At 42.2% G+C, this 22,170-nt stretch overlaps 1 protein-coding gene across 2 annotated transcripts in view; it reads right to left on the reverse strand.

The window, feature by feature from the left end:
- Nucleotides 1–22,170, reverse strand: part of LOC126251918 (N-acetylneuraminate 9-O-acetyltransferase) — a 270,156-nt gene that overhangs the window by 144,255 nt on the left and 103,731 nt on the right. For both annotated transcript variants that reach the window (XR_007545805.1, XM_049952650.1), the window contains exon 6: nt 16,303–16,422. Coding sequence is in view for 1 of the 2 variants with exons in the window: in XM_049952650.1 (XP_049808607.1) it covers nt 16,303–16,422 (120 nt within the window). In the remaining variant the exon portion in view is untranslated. The remainder of the gene's footprint in view (nt 1–16,302; nt 16,423–22,170) is intronic.

A 22,170-nucleotide genomic window follows, 5' to 3' on the forward strand; every position in this document is an offset into this window, starting at 1 on the left:
GGCGGAGATGGGGGGAGAGAGGGGCGGAGATGGGGGAGAGAGGGGCGAGATGGGGGGAGAGAGGGGCGGAGATGGGGGAGAGAGGGGCGGAGATGGGGGGGAGAGAGGGGGCGGAGATGGGGGGAGAGAGGGGCGGAGATGGGGGGAGAGAGAGGGGCGGAGATGGGGGGAGAGAGGGGCGGTGATGGGGGGAGAGAGGGGCGGTGATGGGGGAGAGAGGGGCGGTGATGGGGGGAGAGAGGGGCGGAGATGGGGGAGAGAGGGGCGGAGATGGGGGGAGAGAGGGGCGGAGATGGGGGGAGAGAGGGGCGGAGATGGGGGGAGAGAGGGGCGGAGATGGGGGGAGAGAGGGGCGGAGATGGGGGGAGAGAGGGGCGGAGATGGGGGGAGAGAGGGGCGGAGATGGGGGGAGAGAGGGGCGGAGATGGGGGGAGAGAGGGGCGGAGATGGGGGGAGAGAGGGGCGGAGATGGGGGGAGAGAGGGGCGGAGATGGGGGGGAGAGAGAGGGGCGGAGATGGGGGGGAGAGAGAGGGGCGGAGATGGGGGGGAGAGAGGGGCGGAGATGGGGGGGGGAGAGAGGGGCGGAGATGGGGGGAGAGAGAGGGGCGGAGATGGGGGGAGAGAGAGGGGCGGAGATGGGGGAGAGAGAGGGGCGGAGATGGGGGAGAGAGAGGGGCGGAGATGGGGGGAGAGAGAGGGGCGGAGATGGGGGGAGAGAGAGGGGCGGAGATGGGGGGAGAGAGAGGGGCGGAGATGGGGGGAGAGAGAGGGGCGGAGATGGGGGGAGAGAGAGGGGCGGAGATGGGGGGAGAGAGAGGGGCGGAGATGGGGGGGGGGGAGAGAAGAGAGAGGGGGCGGAGATGGGGGGAGAGAGAGGGGCGGAGATGGGGGGAGAGAGAGGGGCGGAGATGGGGGGAGAGAGAGGGGCGGAGATGTGGGGGGAGAGAGAGGGGCGGAGATGGGGGGAGAGAGAGGGCGGAGATGGGGGGGAGAGAGGGGCGGAGATGGGGGGGGAGAGAGGGGCGGAGATGGGGGGAGAGAGGGGCGGAGATGGGGGGGAGAGAGGGGCGGAGATGGGGGGAGAGAGGGGCGGAGATGGTGGGAGAGAGGGGCGGAGATGGTGGGAGAGGGCGGAGATGGGGGGAGAGAGGGCGGAGATGGGGGAGGAGAGGGGCGGAGATGGGGGGAGAGAGGGGCGGAGATGGTGGGAGAGAGGGGCGGAGATGGGGGGGAGAGAGGGGCGGAGATGGGGGGAGAGAGGGGCGGAGATGGTGGGAGAGAGGGGCGGAGATGGGGGGAGAGAGGGGGAGATGGTGGGAGAGAGGGGCGGAGTATGGGGGAGAGAGGGGCGGAGATGGGGAGGGGGAAATTATGGAAAGACTGCTACAGAAAATCTAATAAGTCCTGATTTATCTTTAGCAACACAAATAGTGGTTCATTTGGCACAGCAATTGATAGCTTGTGTACTTGCTTCAGGCTACCACTTCTTTACTGACTGGTTCTGCCACAATTCTTCAACTTGCTCAGAAATTGCATAAAATGATATTTCATCTAACAGGTACAGTTATGCATTCTAGGACGGATTTTCCAAGCAATTTTGATGACAACGAGACTTGCTGAATATGACTTATGTGCCTGTCAAAGTGTGATGTAAATTATGTGGCTTTCATTCCATGACAAGAGGTTAGTGACTGTTTTGACGTGTATTCTTTGGTCCTCAAACCCAACTGATCACTGATTATAGGAGGAAACAGCCTGTGACTGATTATAGGAGGAAACAGCCTGTGCAGTTCCTGAAACCCATTTTAATTTAGTATACATGAAGTTTATGAATTGACAGGGCTGATCAGTACTGTGGTTGCTATGGTTTTACAAAATGATCATATAAGTGGGGGGGGGGGGGGAGAAATTATTCTTCTGGCTGATTGAAACTGTTGTAGTAAACAATTATAGTCTTTACTCAATAGTAAAAAATGAGTGTGGAAAACAACTGCAGACTCACCTTTCCTACAGAAGAAATCTAATCAGACAGCTCTTTGACCAGGTGAGAAATACAAATTCAAACAAAAGAGGAAGACCCTCCATCATCTGAACTAAGGAAAGAGACTAAATGGGAATAGCATATATTCAACATAGGATGGCAGGGTCTGCAGAATATGCAAGGAAAAAGGAGGAAGAAGATAAACAATTTTCTACTGCCAAACATTGAAGAGGAAGCCTGGTCTTCACCCAGAAGAATGTTTTTAGAAGTACCACACAGAAAAAATTATGAACAACCATAACCAAACACCAATTTAGTTTCAAAAACTACTGTAAAAGAAAATAAAGTTTTCAAGTGGCCTCATATTATATTTTTTTTTTAAAAACAGTCACACAATAACCTTACATCCTTTGCCATGTAAAATAATTATAAGTTGGGGAGAATGCAGCAAGTACAAGAATTGGATTGGAAGGGTTAAACTCTAGCACTGCCCAAAATCTAACAGACTGTTTCTAGTCAACATACCAAATATAACAAGCAAACAGATAAGCAAGCAGAAAGTGCACTGATGGTAAAGAATTTTCTGAAAACCATGAAAGTATATGTACTGAAGAATGCATGGCTATGCTTCATTATTTACAATCTATTGGAACATACATGACAGTACACTGAAGGATTTTCACTTAGCAATTACAGGAGTGGGCATTCACTACTTGCAGATATCTCTACCCTGGAAATCCCTACAGACCATTTACGAGTGTCACAGGCTCCTCAGTGGTAAGCGTTGAGCTAGTCCATGAGAACACTCACTTGCATTTGACTACGTGCAACATTATTTTCTGCTTATGTTATGTTCAGTGGTTTAACATATTTTGCTGCATCTAAGAATTTCCAGTCCAGTCACATTTTTAATGAGATGAAAAGATGTAAGCAGCAATCACAAATTGGTCCACACCCCAGGGAACAGATTTCTATGACATAGGAAAACAAAGTTTGGTATATCAATATGACAAGTATAAATTCTGGTATTTAATGTATTACCTACATTTACATCTGTATCCTGCAAACCACTGTGAAGTGCATGGCAGAGGGCACGTCGAATTGTACCAGTTATTAGGGTTTCTTCATTTTCCATTCACACGTGGAGTTTGGGAAGAATGATTGTTTAAATACCTCTGTAATTCATTTAATCTTGTCTTCATAGTCCCACAATGGGGCAATAAGTAGGAGGTTGTAGTATATTCCTAGGATAATCATTTAAAACTGGTTCTTGGACCTTGTAAGTAGGCTTTCTTGGGATAGTTTATGTTCAGCTTCAAGAGTCTGCTAGTTCAGTTTCTTCAGTATCTTTGTGACACATTCCCAAGGGTGAAACAAACCTGTGACCATTCATGCTGCCCCTCTGCATACATTCAACACCCCTGTTAGTTCTGTCTGGTACACACTTAAGCAATATTCCATGATGTGTTACATGAGTGATTTGTAGTAATCTCCTTTGTTGATTGATAGCATTTCCCAAGTATTCTAGCAATAAACCGAAGTCTACTACCTGCTTTACCCATGATTGACCCTATGTGATCATTCCATTTCATATCCCCAGAAAGAGTTATAACCTATTATTTGTAGGAGTTGGCAAATTCAACCTGTGACTAATCGACATTATAGTCAAAGGATACTATTTTTTTATTTTGCGAAGTGTACAATTTTACACTTCTCAAAATTTAATGCAAGTTACCAATCTCTGCATCACTTTAACTCTTATCAAGATTTGAATGAATATTTATGCAGCTTCTTTCACACAGGACTTCACTCTAGACAGCTGCACCATCTGTAAAAAGTCTGAGGTCACTATTAATATTGTTCACAAGGTCATTAATACACAATATGAATAGCAAAAGTTCCAACACACTAGCCTAGAGCACACCCAAAATTACTTGTGCACGTGACAATGACTCTCCAACCAACATAAAATCTCCATACCAAAACCTTCTCAATCCAATACAAATTTTGTTTGATACCTCATCTGAAAATACTTTTGACAAGAAGCACAGATGTGGTACTGAGCCAAACACATTTTTGGAAATCAAGAAATACTGTATCTACCTGACTGCCTTGGTCCTGGCTTTCAATGTGTCACACAAGAAAAATGCGAGTTGGGTTTTGCATGATCAGTGTTTTCAGAATCCATCCTGATTTGCATGGAGGTCATTCTGCTTGAGATACTTCATTATTTTTGAGCTCAGAGCATGTTCTCAGATTCTACAACAACTGCATGTCAAGGATACTGGACAGTCGTTTTGTGAATCACTTTTACTACCCTTCTTGTAAACAGATGTGACCTGTGCCTTTTCAAATAATGGGCACTGAGTTTTTTGCTCGAGGGATTTACAATAGATTACAGTTAGAACAGGGGCTAACTCAAACACAAATTCAGTACCAAATCTGAAAGGGGTTCCATTTGGCCCTGGAGCTTTGTTCAGTCTTAACAATTTCAGCTGTGTCAACATCACTGACACTAACAATTAATTCACTCATTTAAGTGGCATGTGGGTTAAATTGGGGCAATTGTATTGGGGTTTTCCTTTGTAAAGGAAAATTTGAAAACGGAGTTAAGCATTTCAGCTTTTGCTTTACTAATCTCAATTTTTGTTCCTGTCTCATTCATGAGTGACTGGACACTAACATTGGTGCTTTTACATATGGCCAGAGTTTACTTGGGTTTTGTGAAAGAGCATTTGATAATATTCTGCTATAGTAGTCATTACAAATTACCTCAGTGAGCACTGTAATTTAAACTTTTTAACAGATGAACACTATATATAGAACTGGGACACTAACACAAACACTGACCTTTTGCAGCAATGCTCTTGCTGACAAAACTATCCAGGCACAATTCATTACCAGCTTTTAGTTATTCAAATATGCCAGTACTTCCCTACTTGATGTAAGGCCTTATGCACAGCTTTATCAATTAGCACTTCGAGATAAAAAGCTTCTGTTCTGTAAAGTATGGCAAGACAGTGCAGTCAATAAGAATATTGCCCATGAAAGCTGGCGGCCAGGTCTTACTATCAATCTGACATGAAGTTACAATCTGTCCAAGTTCCACATCAGCACACACTATGCTGCAGAATGGATTGCTATAGCTGCTCAAATAAATGCTTTCAGTAATCTATTTCAGTGGTGAGAACATTAAGAAGTAGTGAGATGACTGCTGTATCTGTTCCACTTAACGATTATAACCAACTATTTTATATTATATTTAGGGTCCCTCAAGAAAATAACTTTATGGATCAATTCAGTACAAGTGCAAAGACAGTTATATGTACTCAGACATTTTACTATTGGTAGAATTGTGCCAAATGTCTCAGAGAAAAAGACTGCAGGTTGGAGGCATACTGTTTTTTAAAGTATACAGAATTCAGAAGCAACCATGCACTCTACAGATGCTAATACAAATTAGATGGAAAACCATCACTAATACTTAAAACGAATTTAAGAAAACCACCAGACTTAAGTAATCAATTATTGAAGCAAAGTTGATTGCAATACCTTATAACACACTCTTTGATCCTAACATCAGACAAGACATGTATTTGACAACACAACACTGCTGATTCCTGACATACCAAACAAACCTTCTGAAATTTTATTTTCAGATCCCTGTAATAAATTGTATTTTGAATGTTGAAACCAGATAAATCCATTACCTTGCATTTTGCTATCATAAACTGAGAATTTTTAACAACTACAGATCACAACAGGATAAGAGCTACTCTTTTTGACTAATTACAAAAATGGAACACATACCTGTATTGACAAAGGACTTTTCTATGCAATTCAATTAATTTGTGGGAGGACATTATTCCACTATGCTGTGTTTAAAATATTTCATTTGCACAAATAGTTTCAGGCACTGTAGTGCAAATAAAATATTTTAAACATAGGCAACCAGAAGAAACTGAACCCAATTAAATGATGCTTTCAAAAGTAAAGTTTATCCAAGTGTAATGTTGAAGGACAAAAAAATGTTTTATACATTCAAGTGGATCCCAATCACAACACTGAATTAATATAAACAAAATATTAATTTCTCCTGAACTTAATAAATATGGCAGTCTCACAAAGTCAAAAACCAGTTTTGTAATCAGTATGAGAATTCCTTTAAAATGGGACACTTCACACATTATTCAATGTCTTTCTAAAGTTTGTAAAAATTACATTTATTTTATTTTGACAATGTTGCAGAACAATTCATGGAAGGAATAACTAACTAAAAATTATTGCTGCTGTCACATTTGTATACATTCCAACTGACTTAACACCCAAGTGACAAACTCTCTTGTGTGAAACGTACAGTAAATTAAAGAACTGCTTGACACTACACAACTTACATCTTCTAAAAAGCAGATATTTTTACTTTATTTTTGTGACCTTATGTCTCCTAAACTGGTGAGGAGAGAAATGTCTGTTAAAAATCTTACTGTATGGCACGATCAGAGATTAATGTTGGGGTAGGTCATGTGACCAGCAACAAGTGTGTTTCTGGGACTTCCTACCAAAGTTACAGAGGCGACAGTGAAAAAGACATGGCTGATGGTTTTTATTATTATAAGAGAATCGTGAATTTTGTGAACTGCATTTACTAATAAACCACATACTCTATTCAACTTATTTATTGATAAGTGGAACATAGGCCCTTTGGCATAAGTGATCTCCTGGACCAATCTCCTGAAATGGACTGCAGCCATCTCAATTCACTGTGTTATTGATGTAATCTGTTTCATGGACTTGCGGCATCATTTCATTTATGTGGACTCAGAGTTTAATCGTTTATAGACATCAAGTGATAGGAAACACCACAAAGTGCAGATGGATGATAAAGATGTTAAGATATGTATAACATCATAGACATATAGCGAGAGCATCTGTGGCAGGAACACGGCCGATATTACAAGCCAGTGACATGAGCTTTCACAGCGGGCCAAATATGTGGACATCCAGAGTCTCTCTCTGCCACTAGCTGTTATCTGACTTATCTCTATAATTGGATTCTACAACACTGCAACTGTTACTGTGTGTACAGTGCTACAAATTATGAACTTGTAGTTTCGACCACCATTAGCCTGTATGGAACTTTTATTACAAAATATGTATTATTCGGCTAAAAAGGAGAGGCCCCAGGGGTGGGATCGATTTTCTGAAACCCTCTATACAATTATGTGAGTTGGGGTTCTAGGTATCAAACAATGCTGCCATTCATCTTGGTGTGCCCTCATTCACAAATGATGATGATGATAATAATAATAATAATAATAATAACCATAATAATAATAATAAAATCAGAAGTTTTTATCCATTTTTAGAACCTTAAAAAAGGTAACAACACACAGAGCAGTGTTGAAGTGTTGTGGTTAAAATGGTTCTGACATACAGAAGGTTGTGGGTTGAAATACCATTATCTGCTTCAAAATTTATTTTCAAGTCTTTAGTAAAATGACTGATTATTATTTTTATTCAATTAACTGGTTTAAATGTAATTATTTAAATGTCTAATCATTTGTCACATCATTTTAATCCTCATATTAACTATTTCATTTGCTCTTATTTTATCTTCCAATCATTCTTTTTACAGTTGGAATCTTTGTGCATGTGACTTTACTTATTTGTATGTATTAATTTTGATTTAATTTCCTCCATTTTACCATTTTATATTTTCATCCATGTCATTGCTTTCATTGTATCTACTTTGCTCAAATTTAGTTTTATTTATAATCCCTTCTTTTGTTTAAATCTTCATTTGCATTATTTTGTCCAGAGTGCAACAAGAATTTATGTTTTTAATTTATATGATGATTAAATATTTGTCTGGTGATTATCATCCCAAAAAAATGTACATCTTGTAATAAGAAACACATTTTGGGACCATTGCATAACCAATACAAATACATTATTTCATCTTTTGTTATGATGGATAATTAAAAATAATTAAAATCAGATGCACAAAGATACCAATTCTCCTGTTTTCAAGACAGCAAATGAAATACTTTATATGATGATTAAAATGATGTGACAAAGGACTCAGAAATTTTAAAAAATTATTTTTAAACCAATTAACTGAATAAAAATGACGATTGAAGTCATTATAATAAAGATTTGAAAATAAAAAAAAAAAAAAAATTGAGCACCTAACAAGATTCGCACTCATACATTTCTGTACAATGTATCTTAACCACTACGCCACAATAGCACTCCGTCTACAATTATCGTTTTCATGGCTCTAGAATCTAACATGAAATTAAGAATTTTTTTTCCATTGATTACTCACAAACAAGGGCCCACCAGTGTAAATGGCTGCAAAGTGTGTTACCTGTGACCTTAATCTACATCACTGCATAGATGGTTTCAAAAAAATTGACCCCATCCCTGGGGACCTCTCCTTACAAGCCACACATGGACTTCATCCTAGTGCTTTGGAAAAAACTCGTGATAATTTTTGTTTGTGGTTTAGATTAATATTCCATGAAGAACTTTTAGTGTTTAGTACATGGACACACAGACAGTTTTCTCTATTGTTACAGAAGTTATTTATGTTCAAACAGAGGGTTACAAAAGAATTAATAAAAGACTTATTTCACACCATGTTTTCTGTCTGTATGTTCAGGCTAATCTCAGGAACTACTGCAGGGATCTTAATATGGTTTTGACTAATAGATGGTCTGATTCATGAGGAATGTTTGTGTACATAATTTACAAGTATTTCATGGAAATAAGCTGAACTATGATGAACTGAAGGTCCGTGCCACTGTGAAAATTGTGTCATTACCACCTAATAGTAGAGCTGCAGCAACTCTAGAGTACCGTATTTACTCGAATCTAAGCCGCACTTTTTTTTCGGTTTTTGTAATCCAAAAAACTGCCTGCGGCTTAGAATCGAGTGCACAGTAAGCGGAAGTTCTGAAAAATTTGGTAGGTGTGGCCACAACTAACTTCTGCCGTCGAATATATGAAGCGCTACACAGACATGCTTTGCAGGCACAAAGATAAGTACTGGCGCCAAAACCTCAGCGTAAAAAAAAAAAAGGGGGTGGAAGACGAGCTTTTTTTCTCCGGCCCGAGTTTCGACCACTGCATTTTCATACATTATACAACGAAGTAAATACAAATTCTGTATTGTTCATCTTCAAATGTAGCAGCATTTCAATGTACTACGAAAATCCGACTGGCAAGACTGTTCTGGATGTTTGTCAATATGGCCAACTCTATGTTCTGAATTTTTTCCTACCTGTGAGTAGAGATGATTGCTAATAGGAACTTTTATGAACTGTGAATCACATGCAGTATTCTCTTCACCATAAGAATAATTCGAATATAAACATTTTGCCATGTATTTGTTTCATGTTTGCTGCTATCTCATTTAAATTCTGTCTGCCTAATAAACTACGAAACTAAAGTGAGACAACAACAAACGCGGAAGAATATACATATCATGTCATGTTTATATTCGTATTATTCTTATGCATAATAGTGATACAGTCAGAAATGAAGCACGGCAATTGACTAGATTTTTAAATCTGTGATGACTCTAATTTCTGTGCAGAATGTAATGTACTAAAGAGGCATCTGCAAAGATTTTCAAACTGAGAAAAATTTTCGCTAAACTCTCATTCAGAACATCTTCTATTATACGCAGTCTATTATTTGGTTCTTGTTGATCATTATCAAAGAAAGCAGCAATGTAAGTAACAACAAATAGCAGTGTCTTGCCATTGTTTCGCTAATGAGACGATTCCTCTCTTTTTAAAAAAAAATAAAAATAAAATAAAAAAAAATAAAAATTAAAAAAAATTAAACGCGACGGTAGCGCACACAAAAGCAAGCCATGCCGCGAGCGGCGACAGGCCGTAAACACTCATTATCAGAATGCGACAAACAATGCATGACACAGTACAGTAATGCATTTTCGGTTTAGAGTGACGTAAACACCTATAACAAAGAGAACGGCACTCATCAGATCAAAGAAAAATAAGCAATGAATTCAAACTAGACGAAGCATGTGAAAACGGAAGGATACCCATATAAATACGGACGGAGCGCTGACGCATAGCAATGGCTACCCGGTAAAGCTTAACTTCTAAGCTTACGACTCGAACCAAACAACTGTAGCTGTATCGTCATTTATTTGACCTAAATTGTGTCTCATATTACAATGGATCAACTTTGTTTCGATTTGGAGGTGCAGCCTAAAACTTTTCTCTCCCCTTGAATTTCGAGTCTCAAATTTCAGGTGCGGCTTAGATTCGGGAAAAATTTCTTTCCTCGATTTTGAGTCTAATTTTTCAGGTGCGACTTAGATTCGAGTGCGGCTTGGATTCAAGTAAATACGGTAGCAGAACTTTACTAAAATCCGTGCTGGGCCTGCTGGTCTAGCGGTAAATGCATCACTGGAAACAAAGTTTTAGGGACTCAAGTGCCCTGGTGGACGACTTACTTTTCACTCTGCCTTCTAACCTAACACTTACCTCTCAATGATGAGGATATTGGCCAGAATATAAATGTCACTCAGATTCACCATTAAGCTGAAGGTCCTCCTTTCCTAAGTGCAAAACTTGTTTAGACACGAAAGTTACCAAAGTAGTATCTGCTATAACGTCAAGTTGAACACATATATTTCAAAACGACACAACACATATAAGTCACTGAGCATGTTGACAAAGCAAGACGTGTGAACACAGTAACATTCGAATGAGCACTGAGTCCAAGCCTAGCGGCCGCTGGCTGGTTGGCCGCTTAGGTGGCGCAGCTGCTGCATGGTTGGCAGACGCACGTAATTGCTCAGCGGCACTTTGAATGATCAGCGAGACACAACAATTTCCCCCCTTTGAAATTTTGGCACTGGTCATGATGGTGGTGGCCTGTAGATTGCTAATGTCCATAGGCATTGTTTGACTGGCCGTAAAGTCTCGAGGAGAAGGCTTCCCGTACGGACGGACGTGTCCCCGATGATAACGGGTCGAGATGACAGGAGACGTAGGGGTCGAATCCGCTAGGGCCCCGTGCACCAATCCGCCCATTGCGGCAAGTCCAGTTGATATAACAGGAGACATGGGCGATGTGTCGGCGTCCGTAGGAGAAGGAGGTGAGTAGATTGGATCAGACAGATGATGGTCATCCAGTTCCTGCATGGGCACGTCTACTGGTGGCGTCCGTTCTTGTACGGACACTGATATGACGGTGAGAGGGCTGCGTTGTGAGTAATGAGAGATGCCAAGATCCCGAGCATCAGATAGAGCCGAAGGTGGTGTAGCGGCATTCGGAACAGGCGTTGCCGGCACACGAGGCCGAAGCTGGTCCGAATGACGCACTGCATTACCCGTGTCCGTCTGGATTTCATACAGGCGTCAGCCAAGGTGTCATAAGATGCGACCAGGACTCAATTTTGGCCACCTGCCATATGCCCATACCCAGGGAAGGTCGTCGGTGGTGAACCGGCCAAGTGAAGGCACCCGCGGCCGTGAGGTGGAATGCCGCAGAAGGTGAAGTAGCGTGCGGGGCTGTCGGCCATGTAAGAGCTCAGCCGGGCTGTGGTTGCCCATGGGGGTGAAATGGTAAGAAGCCAGAAACTGGAGAACCGCATCATCAGCAGCAGAAGAAGTCAGGAGTTTCTGCATCTGAGCCTTAAATGTGTGGACCAGTTGTTCAGCCTCACCGTTTGATTGTGGATGGAACGGAGAGGCCGTAACATGCATGACACTGTGACGAGCACAAAAATCCGCAAATTCGGAAGAGGCAAATTGCGGACCATTATCAGTAACAAGAGTAGAGGGAAGGCCTTCCAAAGAAAAAATGCGGGCGAAAGCACTTGTGGTTGCCGCGATGGTAGGCGACGTGCAACGGACAATGAAAGCAAAGTTAGAGTAAGCGTCAATGACGAGGAGCCAAAAAAAAGGTCCCGCAAAGTCAGCATGAATGCAGTCCCAGGGCGTCTGAGGCAAAGGCCATGGTGACAAAGATGACTTTGAGGCAGCGGCCTGTGACGCACAAGGACCGCAGGCAGCGACCATGTGTGCTATTTCAGAGTCGATGCCAGGCCAGTACATATGACGGCACGCCAGAGATTTTGTGCGAGAGACACCCCAGTGCCCTTGGTGAAGGAGGCGCAACACCGAAGCACGCAAAGACACAGGTACCACCACATGTGGCGAAGCATTGTCAGTGGAAAGGAGGATAACACCATCCCTAGCCGTGAGGTGGTAGCGCAAAGCGTAGTAGTTCCGCAACGGGTCAGAAGTCTTAGCGGACGGACGATCTGGCCAACCCTTCTGAATACAGCATAAAACCTGGGAGAGGGTAGGATCAGAACCCGTAGCAGCCGCCAGCCGGTCCCCGGTGATGAGGAATCCGTCCACAACCCGCTGCTCGGCAACATCCAGGTGGAAACACAAAAGTTCGTCCCTATCGAATGCCAGATCAGGACCCATGGGAAGGCGAGACAGTGCATCAGCATTCGCATGTTAAGCCGTCGGCCGGAAATGAATCTTATAATTGAAACAAGACAAGTAAAGAGCCCAACACTGGAGGCGGTGTCCAGCCTTGTCGGGAAGTGACGATGATGGATGAAACAAGGAAACAAGTGGTTTGTGATCCGTAACAAGATGAAATTTGGATCCATAGAGAAAAACACCAAACTTACGAAGAGAATAAATAATGGCCAAAGCTTCTTTTTCAACTTGAGAATACTTTTGTTGGGCATCCGTGAGTGTTTTGAAGGCATAAGCAATGGGTTGTTCAGAGCCATCAGAAAAACGGTGCGCAAGGACTGCACCAACCCCGTATTGAGAGGCGTCCGTGGCAAGAACAAGATGTTGGCCAGGTCGATAAGTAGCCAGGCATGGGGCCTGTTTCAGCATAGTCTTCAATTTCTGGAAAGCTGCATTGCGTGACGCGGACCAGTGAAAACGCACGTTTTTATGCAACAGGCGATGCAACGGCTGAGCCACTGACGCAGCAGACGGTAAAAACTTGTGACAGTACGCTATTTTCCCCAAGAAGGCCTGCAGTTCCTTAACAGATGTAGGGTGAGGAAGGGCATCGATCGCAGCGACAGTTTGCTGAAGCGGACGAATACCATCTCAAGAGAGTTGAAACCCCAAGTACGTGATAGATGCCTGAAAAAATTTTGATTTCTGAAGATTACACTTAAGACCGGCAGTCTGTAAGACATGAAAAAGCGTGTGGAGATTCTGAATATGTTCTTCAGTGGTGGAGCCAGTGACAACAATGTCGTCCATGTAATTGATACACACAGGGACAGGGAGCAATAATTGTTCCAAGAATCGCTGAAAGAGAGCAGGGGTGCTGGCAACCCCGAATGGCAATTGTTGGTATTGATAGAGGCCAAAAGGCGTGTTAAGGACCAGATACTGCCGGGAAGCAGTGTCGAGAGGAAGTTTATGATAAGCTTCTGACAGGTCAAGTTTAGAAAAATACTGGCCTCCAGCAAGTTTAGTGAACAATTCTTCAGGTCGGGGCATAGGGTAAGTGTCGATAAGGCACTGCGTTTTTACAGTGGCTTTAAAATTGCCACAGAGACGAATATCACCATTGGGCTTAGCAACGACAACGACAGGAGAGGACCACTCACTGGAAGTGACAGGAAGCAAGACCCCTGAAGCAGTGAGACGATCCAGCTCCCGTTTTACCCGATCACAAAGGGCCACAGGAATGGGCTGAGCCCGAAAAAACATAGGCCGAGCAGTGGGTTTGAGCATGATATGAGCTTCAAAGTTGTTTGCACGGCCTAACCCAGGAGAAAAAAGGGACGAAAATGTCGTCGACAAGGAATCCAATTGAGCATAAGGAATAGCATCAGAGACAATATTGACAGAGTCATCTATGGAGAACCCAAAAACACGAAAGGCATCAAAACCAAAAAGATTCTCTGCGTTACTCTGGTCTACCACAAATATGGGAACAGTGCGAACGACGGATTTGTAAGATACCTCAGCATTAAATTGTCCCAAGAGAGAAATCTTCTGTTTATTGTACGTCCGTAATTGCCGAGTGACATGTGATAGGAGTGGTAAACCCAACTGAAGATATGTCTGAGAATTAATGATAGTGGCAGCAGAACCAGTATCCACCTGCATGCGAACATCTCGACCAAGTATTTGGACAGTGAGGAATAACTTCCCTGAAAGGGAAGAAGTACAATTGACAGACAACACAGAATCAGAATCAGCGTCATGTTCATGAACATCATGTATGCGGTCGGATTTGCAAATGGAAGACACATGACCCTTCTTTTTGAAATTGTGACACACAGCCCAACATTGGGGACAATCCTCGCACGAATGTTTCGTAAAACACCGCGAACATGAACGATGTTGCCGGGGGTTTTGCTGCAGTTTCTTAGAGGGTTGTTTACGGTTAGGCCGAGGCTGCGCATGGGAGCGTACTGCGGCCACGTCGTCCAGCAGGGACGCACCGCACGCGTCGTCAACGGCGCGCAGAGGTTGTATTTCCCCGACGTCACCCCACGCCTCTATTTGCACCCCAGTGGCGTGAGAAATTTCAAAACACTGCGCAATGGACAGGACTTCATCTAGAGTCGGATTCGCCAACTGAAGGGCACGTTGCCGAATTTCTTTGTCAGGCGCCGACCGGATAATAGTATCCTGTACCATGGAATCAGCATAGGTTTCTTTGTGAACGTCAGTAACAAATTGACACTTTTGACTGAGGCCGTGAAGTTCAGCAGCCCAAGCACGATAGGATTGATGCGGTTGTTTTTGACAATGATAAAAGGCAACACGAGAGGCTACCACATGTGTTTGCTTTTGAAAATAGACAGACAGAAGTGAGCACATTTCAGCAAAGGACAAAGACGCAGGATCTTTCAAAGGAGCCAATTGCGACAACAACCGATACATTTGAGGTGAAATCCAGGAAAGGAACAGAGACTTACATGTTTGTTCATCCGTGACATGAAATGCCAAGAAGTGCTGTCGAAGACGTTTTTCATAATCAGACCAGTCTTCCGCCGTCTCGTCGTAAGGAGGAAAAGGAGGTATAGGCAATGACGAGAAATGCCCCGCATGTGATGCCGCGATGATATCCCGAATCGCCTATGTTAGAAGCATTTGCTGTTCAATGAGACCTCGTAACAGTTGCTCGACAGTAGCCATGGAAACCTGTGGGTCACGATGAAAAGGAAAAATCCACTACCTCGTAGCCAATTGCTATAACGTCAAGTTGAACACATATATTTCAAAACGACACAACATATATAAGTCACTGAGCAAGTTGACAAAGCAAGACATGTGAACACGGTAACATTCGAATGAGCACCGAATCCAAGTCTAGCGGCCGCTGGCTGGCTGGCCGCTTAGGTGGCGTGGCTGCTGCATGGCTGACAGACAGCGCCGCATGTAGAGGACGCACGTAATTGCGCGGCGGCACTTTGAATGATTGGCGAGTCACAACAGTATCTAATTGAAATACTTGCTCCACGCCACTGAGCATTACAAGATTATTATTAATATGATCTATACATCTACATATATATTCTCCTTCCTTACATATTATAAACTGAAGTCTCTCACTGTCTTTTTCTATCTGTATGCAATGACTGAGATTGGTAACTACTGCAGATATTTTGATACCGACACAAGACTGGCACTGGAATTGCCAAGTTCTAAGAAGGTACGTATGTTATCTGTTCCATATTTAATTTGCATTTGGAGTGACAGCTAGTGGTGACAATGGGAGCTGCGACCTACTATGCCAGCTGCAGTGGTGATTTCCAGTTACTGGGCAGCTCCGAAAGTCAGTATAGGATAAAAAGCAGGCCAGCAATCACCCCACTAACAAACGGCCACAACTGCATGGAGGTTTTGATGCCCAGTTTGCATAGTTAAGCGGGTTGCAGGTGTAAGTTGTATGAAAATGTTGATATTCAGTTACCTAATATAGTTTTCTGCATTTTAATCAAAACTTTATCCATTGACAAAATTACTGCTATGCCAGAGAAGTCATCTGACCATAAATACTTAGTGCTACTCGTGCGAAGCCAGGGCGATTGCTAGTTCAACATATGTAAAATATTAACATATATTATCACATTTTTAATAAAGAAGCCGACATTTACAAGAGAAGAGTTTTCAGACTGAGCAAGCAAACATTTCAGATGTCACCTGACAATGTTTCCTTTATAAATTGAATACTAAATAAATTAACAACATACAGAGCACACAAACTGTCTTCAAAAGTAATTTGCCCATAATTTTTGCCCACAAATTTTTAATTATAGAAAACCTACCTGAGTATCATATTTCAGAGCTGTTGGTCCAAGATGAATCCCATCAGTAGTTTCATCGGGACTTCCTTGTGCGACAAGTTTTGTACTGGACCAAAGCAGGGCTCTGCTGTGTAATAGAATCTGGAAGAAGTCAATCATTTAGTTAGTCCGTGCATTTATAAAAAGACTAATCTCCCAGATGTACATTCAGTACCAAATTATGGATTGACAGTTCAACTTTCTATTCCCTGCACATAGCGTAAGATAGAGGTAATTTTTTTATCTACAAAAGTGTTGTTGAAATACTAGCAAAAAAAAAAAATAATAATAATAAAATAAAATATGCACATTGACATAATATTTAAAAATATGGGATAGAAAGCCAACTGGGGGAAAAGATAAGGACACATTGAGAGTTGAATAAAGCAATTAGATTAAATGATAGGTTTACATGAAAAGAAATTAGATGCAGATAAAAGGAAAGGAAAAAAGAATTACTAAGAAATGAGAATACTGGAAAACAGATTTGCTATAATTAGTGAGAATACAATCATGATTTATTTTGTTAAAGAACTTGACTGACAAGATATACAGTATTATGCAGGGAAGAAACAACAAAATGACAATTTAGTTTCAACCTTCACAGTTACCAATATGAGAAAGGTAATTGGCAAACAGCAATATACTTGTTTGTGTCTTTTTACTTAAAATTTCAAAGTAATGGACCAGTACAAGGCTAAATAATGACATTCTATCTAGTGACATAAAGATCTTGATCCGACGCACTACATTAAGAAGTATCAGAACTTGCTGTTCTAGCTCAAACTGTATTCATATGATAATCCTCCTCTTCCTTGTCCTCACCACCACCCATCTTTGTCATTTGACATTACTACTTGCTGTTGACCACTCTAGACCTTTCCACACATTTTGGTCTTCACATATATATAATCATGCTGCTACTGGATATTTTTTAATGTAATCTACCCACATTCCATTGGGTAATAACATCAATTTTTCTTTTAGTCTTAGATTTCAGGACAAATCTTCCTTCATCCATCTACACTACATTTATCTGACTACACATATTGTAAGCATTCATTTTACTTTCATTACAGTCAGAATTATGCCTTTCATACCATTCTGTTTCCTGTACCATCTGCTTAATCCCCTGCCTCTCCATGCAGTATTGCAACCATTGTCTTCAGGTGCCTCAAACAATGATGTTTAGTGAACTCACTCTTTGAACTCAAACCAGACTGCAGTACACTGTTGGCATCATGTCTCTGGCTCTTAATGCCATATGATAAAATTAGTTTTAAACAATGGAAAGTATAGTTTCAGCTCTCTGATACTGCAGACGTGTGTGCAAGTTGCGCTTGCATGGGTGTATGTGTGTGCGCGCGTATGTGTATGTGTGTCTACTGCTGACAAAGGCCTTAATGGCCGAAAGCTATTATAGTGTGAATCTTTTTATTGTGCCTATTGCGTCTCAGCATCTCTGCTATATGGCGAGTAGCAACGTTCTCTCTCTTGGATTGTAAAATTAGTTTTAATGTTCGCATGCCATTATTCACAAAATCTTACAAAAAGGGACAACTTATGGAAGGCTTGTAATAAGACATTCAGTTTGTTAAGATCTTATAAGACATCTCAACAGCCAGAGCAGAAAACACTGAAAAGATGTTACTTTCATTGGATAACAGCACATGTGCAGGAATAGTGACATGCATCAAATGACCTAGTAGACCTGGGAGTTGAACTCTGCTACAAATATGTGAGCAACGTCAATAATAACAGGCAATTGGTTTGAAACCAACCAGTAAGATATATATGACCACTGTTTGGGCCATCTGAAGCTGATAATCATCCCAGTAGTCAAAATAAATATGCCAATAACTTGAATGAGATTTTCACTCTGCAGCGGAGTGTGCGCTGATATGAAACTTCCTGGCAGATTAAAACTGTGTGCCAGACCAAGACTCGAACTCGGGACCTTGGCCTTTCGTGGGCAAGTGCTCTACCAACTGAGCTACCCAAGCATGACTCACGCCCCGTCCTCACAGCTTTGCTTCTGCCAGTACCTCGCCTCGGTCTGGCACACAGTTTTAATCTGCCAGGAAGTTTCATATCAGAGCACACTCCGCTGCAGAGTGAAAATCTCATTCTGGAAACATCCCCAAGGCTGTGGCTAAGCCATGTCTCCGTAATATCCTTTCTTTCAGGAGTGCTAGTTCTGCAAGGTTCACAGGAGAGCTTCTGTAAAGTTTGGAAAGTAGGAGGCGAGGTACTGCCAGAAGCAAAGCTGTGAGGACGGGGCGTGAGTCGTGCTTGGGTAGCTCAGTTGGTAGAGCACTTGCCTGTGAAAGGTCAAGGTCCCGAGTTCGAGTCTCGGTCCAGCACACAGTTTTAATCTGCTAGGAAGTTTCATGCCAATAACTTCTTGGATATCATATCGAAACTTGACTTTTTTACTGAAGAAATTTTATGTAGAATGGGCATCACTTTGGACCATGTGGGAACTGGAGGATATAATTTAACTTCATATATTTCTGTTATTTGCATTCTTTCAAAAATCAGAAAAAATGTATAACCTCACTTGATGATTAATACTCAAAATCTTATTTAGTCGCTTCAAGAATTTTTGTTGTGCGTGATCTCTGTTAACAAGATTTATATCTCACTGATGATGTAATATAAAAATATGTGTGTGCAGATTTTGAATATACACATCAGCACTTCACTGAGGCTGTCGCACTCACAACAACAAAATGTAGGACGGTTGTATATGAAGTTGACTGATTTTCTGGAAACTAAGAGTATTTTTTCACTCGAGATGATCTTTATGGAATTAACAGTACCCGTTCAAAGTATCATACCCTAACAAGTATACCAAAGCAAAATAAAATGGACCAATGGTATGAGGGATATAATTCAAAACTCACAGTAAGATTAAAATTACACAACATACAGTTTAACAAGGTCAGAAAAAGAACCTATTCACCACATGGCGGCTCAGTGGATATATGCAAAACTAAGAGATTCAAGCTTTTGGAATACAGTATTTCTTTGTGTAGAAAGGTGTACAGGGCCGAAAGAAATGAACTTTTGAAGGATGAAGCATAGAAATCAAACATCAACCCAGGAGACAGTGAAACATAATAAAAGATAAATACAAAAATAATATGTCCAACCACAAGAGATTTGTAATGATGCAGTATTTACGGAACAGGAATTCATACTATTAACTGCAATCTTAGGAAATCTCAATACAGTCCAATTGCTGTGAACATTCAATTTTAGGATGTAGTTACCTGGAGTTGTCAAAAGGCATGGAGAATCCCCCCGCACACACACACACACACACACACACACACACACACACACACACACACACCTCCCAACATCCAATGTTATGGACATCACTTTGATTATTTATAATCGTGCATGAAAATGAAGAACATCCTACCCACAGTCATTTCCAGCCCTCCCAAAGTGGTATTCCACCACCCAACCACCCAAACAATTTGTATAATATCCTAGTCAATCCTTACACCACATCTACTCTGAACTGCTTTTATCACACGTCACATCCCTATGGAAGACTTAGGCACAAGACCTGTCCGATACAACCACCCAGCACATCCCATATTCCAGTCTCCCCATAAGCATATTCTATCCCGCAAGAGACAGGGCCAACTGTGAAAGCAGTCATCTCATACACCAGTTCTGCGGCAGTTTTATATGGGCATGATTGTCAACCAGCTGTACACCAAAATGAACATGAAATGCAAAACTGTGGCAAATACAGTGCTGAAGAAAATGTGCTTGATTTCAATGGCTGCTTTACAACATCTACCACTTGGATCCTTCTCTCCATTATTCGTCTCCAGTTTCTTTGAATTACACAGATAGGAGTTGTCCTTAGAACACATCCTCTTACCCTATAATCCTCAATCTTCGCTAGCCCCTGCCAAACTTCCACTTCCAGCCCTGCCCAGGAAACTAACTTCATCCATCCTGCAGTACACTTCCTCTGTGTTCCTTTTATCCCCTTCCAATACACTTCTCTTCACCGGTGTGTGCTGTACATGCTCAATGGTGCTCCTCCCTCCAGCTCCATACCTCCTTTCAACCTTTGTACACTCCTCCTGATGCAACCCCTCAACCCAGAACCCACTCCAGTTGTAGTGTTGGCACAGTGTAGTCAGACAGCACAATATAATCATACAAGTTGTGTGTGTGTGACTTGGATTTTCAATTACCACATTCAAATTAACAATTTTTCAACCAAGGAAGCACCAGAACTTTTTCAGTTAAAGCACAGTGAAATTAATTTTTGACACTATGCCGACATACTCATCTCATGGTGTAACTGAAAACTTTAGAGAAGCCCTTAGTTCACTTGTACATAAGTTACCCAATCATAGTAATCATCGGTTGAGACTATAATCATTCAACAATGAACGGGGAAAATTTCAGTTTTGTTAGTGGAGGGTGTGATAAGACAGCCTGGTAAACTTTACTAAATGCCTTCTCTGAAAACTACCTGGAGCAGATAGATAGGAACCCCACTTATGGTGGAAATATATTGGATCTAATGGCAATAAACAGACCTGACCTCTTTGAGGATGTCCACATCAAAACTGGTATCAGTGACCATGACGCATTGGTGGCAACAATGAGTACCAAAGTACAAAGGACAACTAAAAAATAAAAACAGCAGGAAGATGTGTGTGTTCAGTAAGCTACACTATTGGCCATTAAAATTGCTACACCAAGAAGAAATGCAGATGATAAACAGGTATTCATTGGACAAATATATTATACTAGAACTGACATGTGATTACATTTTCACGCAATTTGGGTCGGTTGGGTTGTTTTGGGGGAAGAGACCAAACTGCGAGGTCATCGGTCTCCTTTCAAAGGAACCATCCCGGCATTTGCCTGGAGCGATTTAGGGAAATCATGGAAAACCTAAATCAGGATGGCCGGACGCGGGATTGAACCGTTGTCCTCCCGAATGCGAGTCCAGTGTGCTAACCACTGCGCCACCTCGCTCAGTGCAATTTGTGTGCATAGATCCTGAGAAATCAGTACCCAGAACAACCACCTCTGGCTGTAATAATGGCCTTGATATGCCTGGGCATTGAGTCAAACAGATCTTGGATGGCGTGTACAGGTACAGCTGCCCATGCAGCTTCAACAAGATACAACAGTTCATCAAGAGTAGTGACTGGCGTATGGTGACGAGCCAGTTGCTCGGCCACCATTGACCAGAAGTTTTCAATTGGTGAGAGATCTGGAGAATGTGCTGGCCAGGGCAACAATCGAACATTTTCTGTATCCAGAAAGGCCCGTACAAGACCTGCAACATACAGTTGTGCATTATCCTGCTGAAATGTAGGGTTTCGCAGGGATAAAATGATGGGTAGAGCCACAGGTCGTAACACATCTGAAATGTAAGGTCCACTGTTCAAAGTGCCGTCAATGCGAACAAGAGGTGACCGAGACGTATAACCAATGGCACCCCATACCATCATGGCGGGTGATACGCCAGTATGGTGATGACAAATACAGGCTTCCAATGTGCATTCACCGTGATGTCGCCAAACACGGATGCGACCATCATGATGCTGTAAACAGAACCTGGATTCATCTGGAAAAAAAAAAAAAAAGACGTTTTGCCATTTGTGCACCCAGGTTCGTCGTTGAGTACATCATCGCAGGCGCTCCTGTCTATGTTGCAGTATCAATGGTAACTGCAGCCATGGTCTCCGAGCTGATAGTCCATACTGCTCCAAATGTTGTCGAACTGTTCGTGCAGATGGTTTTTGTCTTGCAAACGTCCCCATCTGTTGACTCGGGGATCGAGACATGGCTGCACGA

The sequence above is a fragment of the Schistocerca nitens genome, chromosome 4 (genome assembly GCF_023898315.1).
Source record: "Schistocerca nitens isolate TAMUIC-IGC-003100 chromosome 4, iqSchNite1.1, whole genome shotgun sequence".
NCBI lineage: Eukaryota > Metazoa > Arthropoda > Insecta > Orthoptera > Acrididae > Schistocerca > Schistocerca nitens.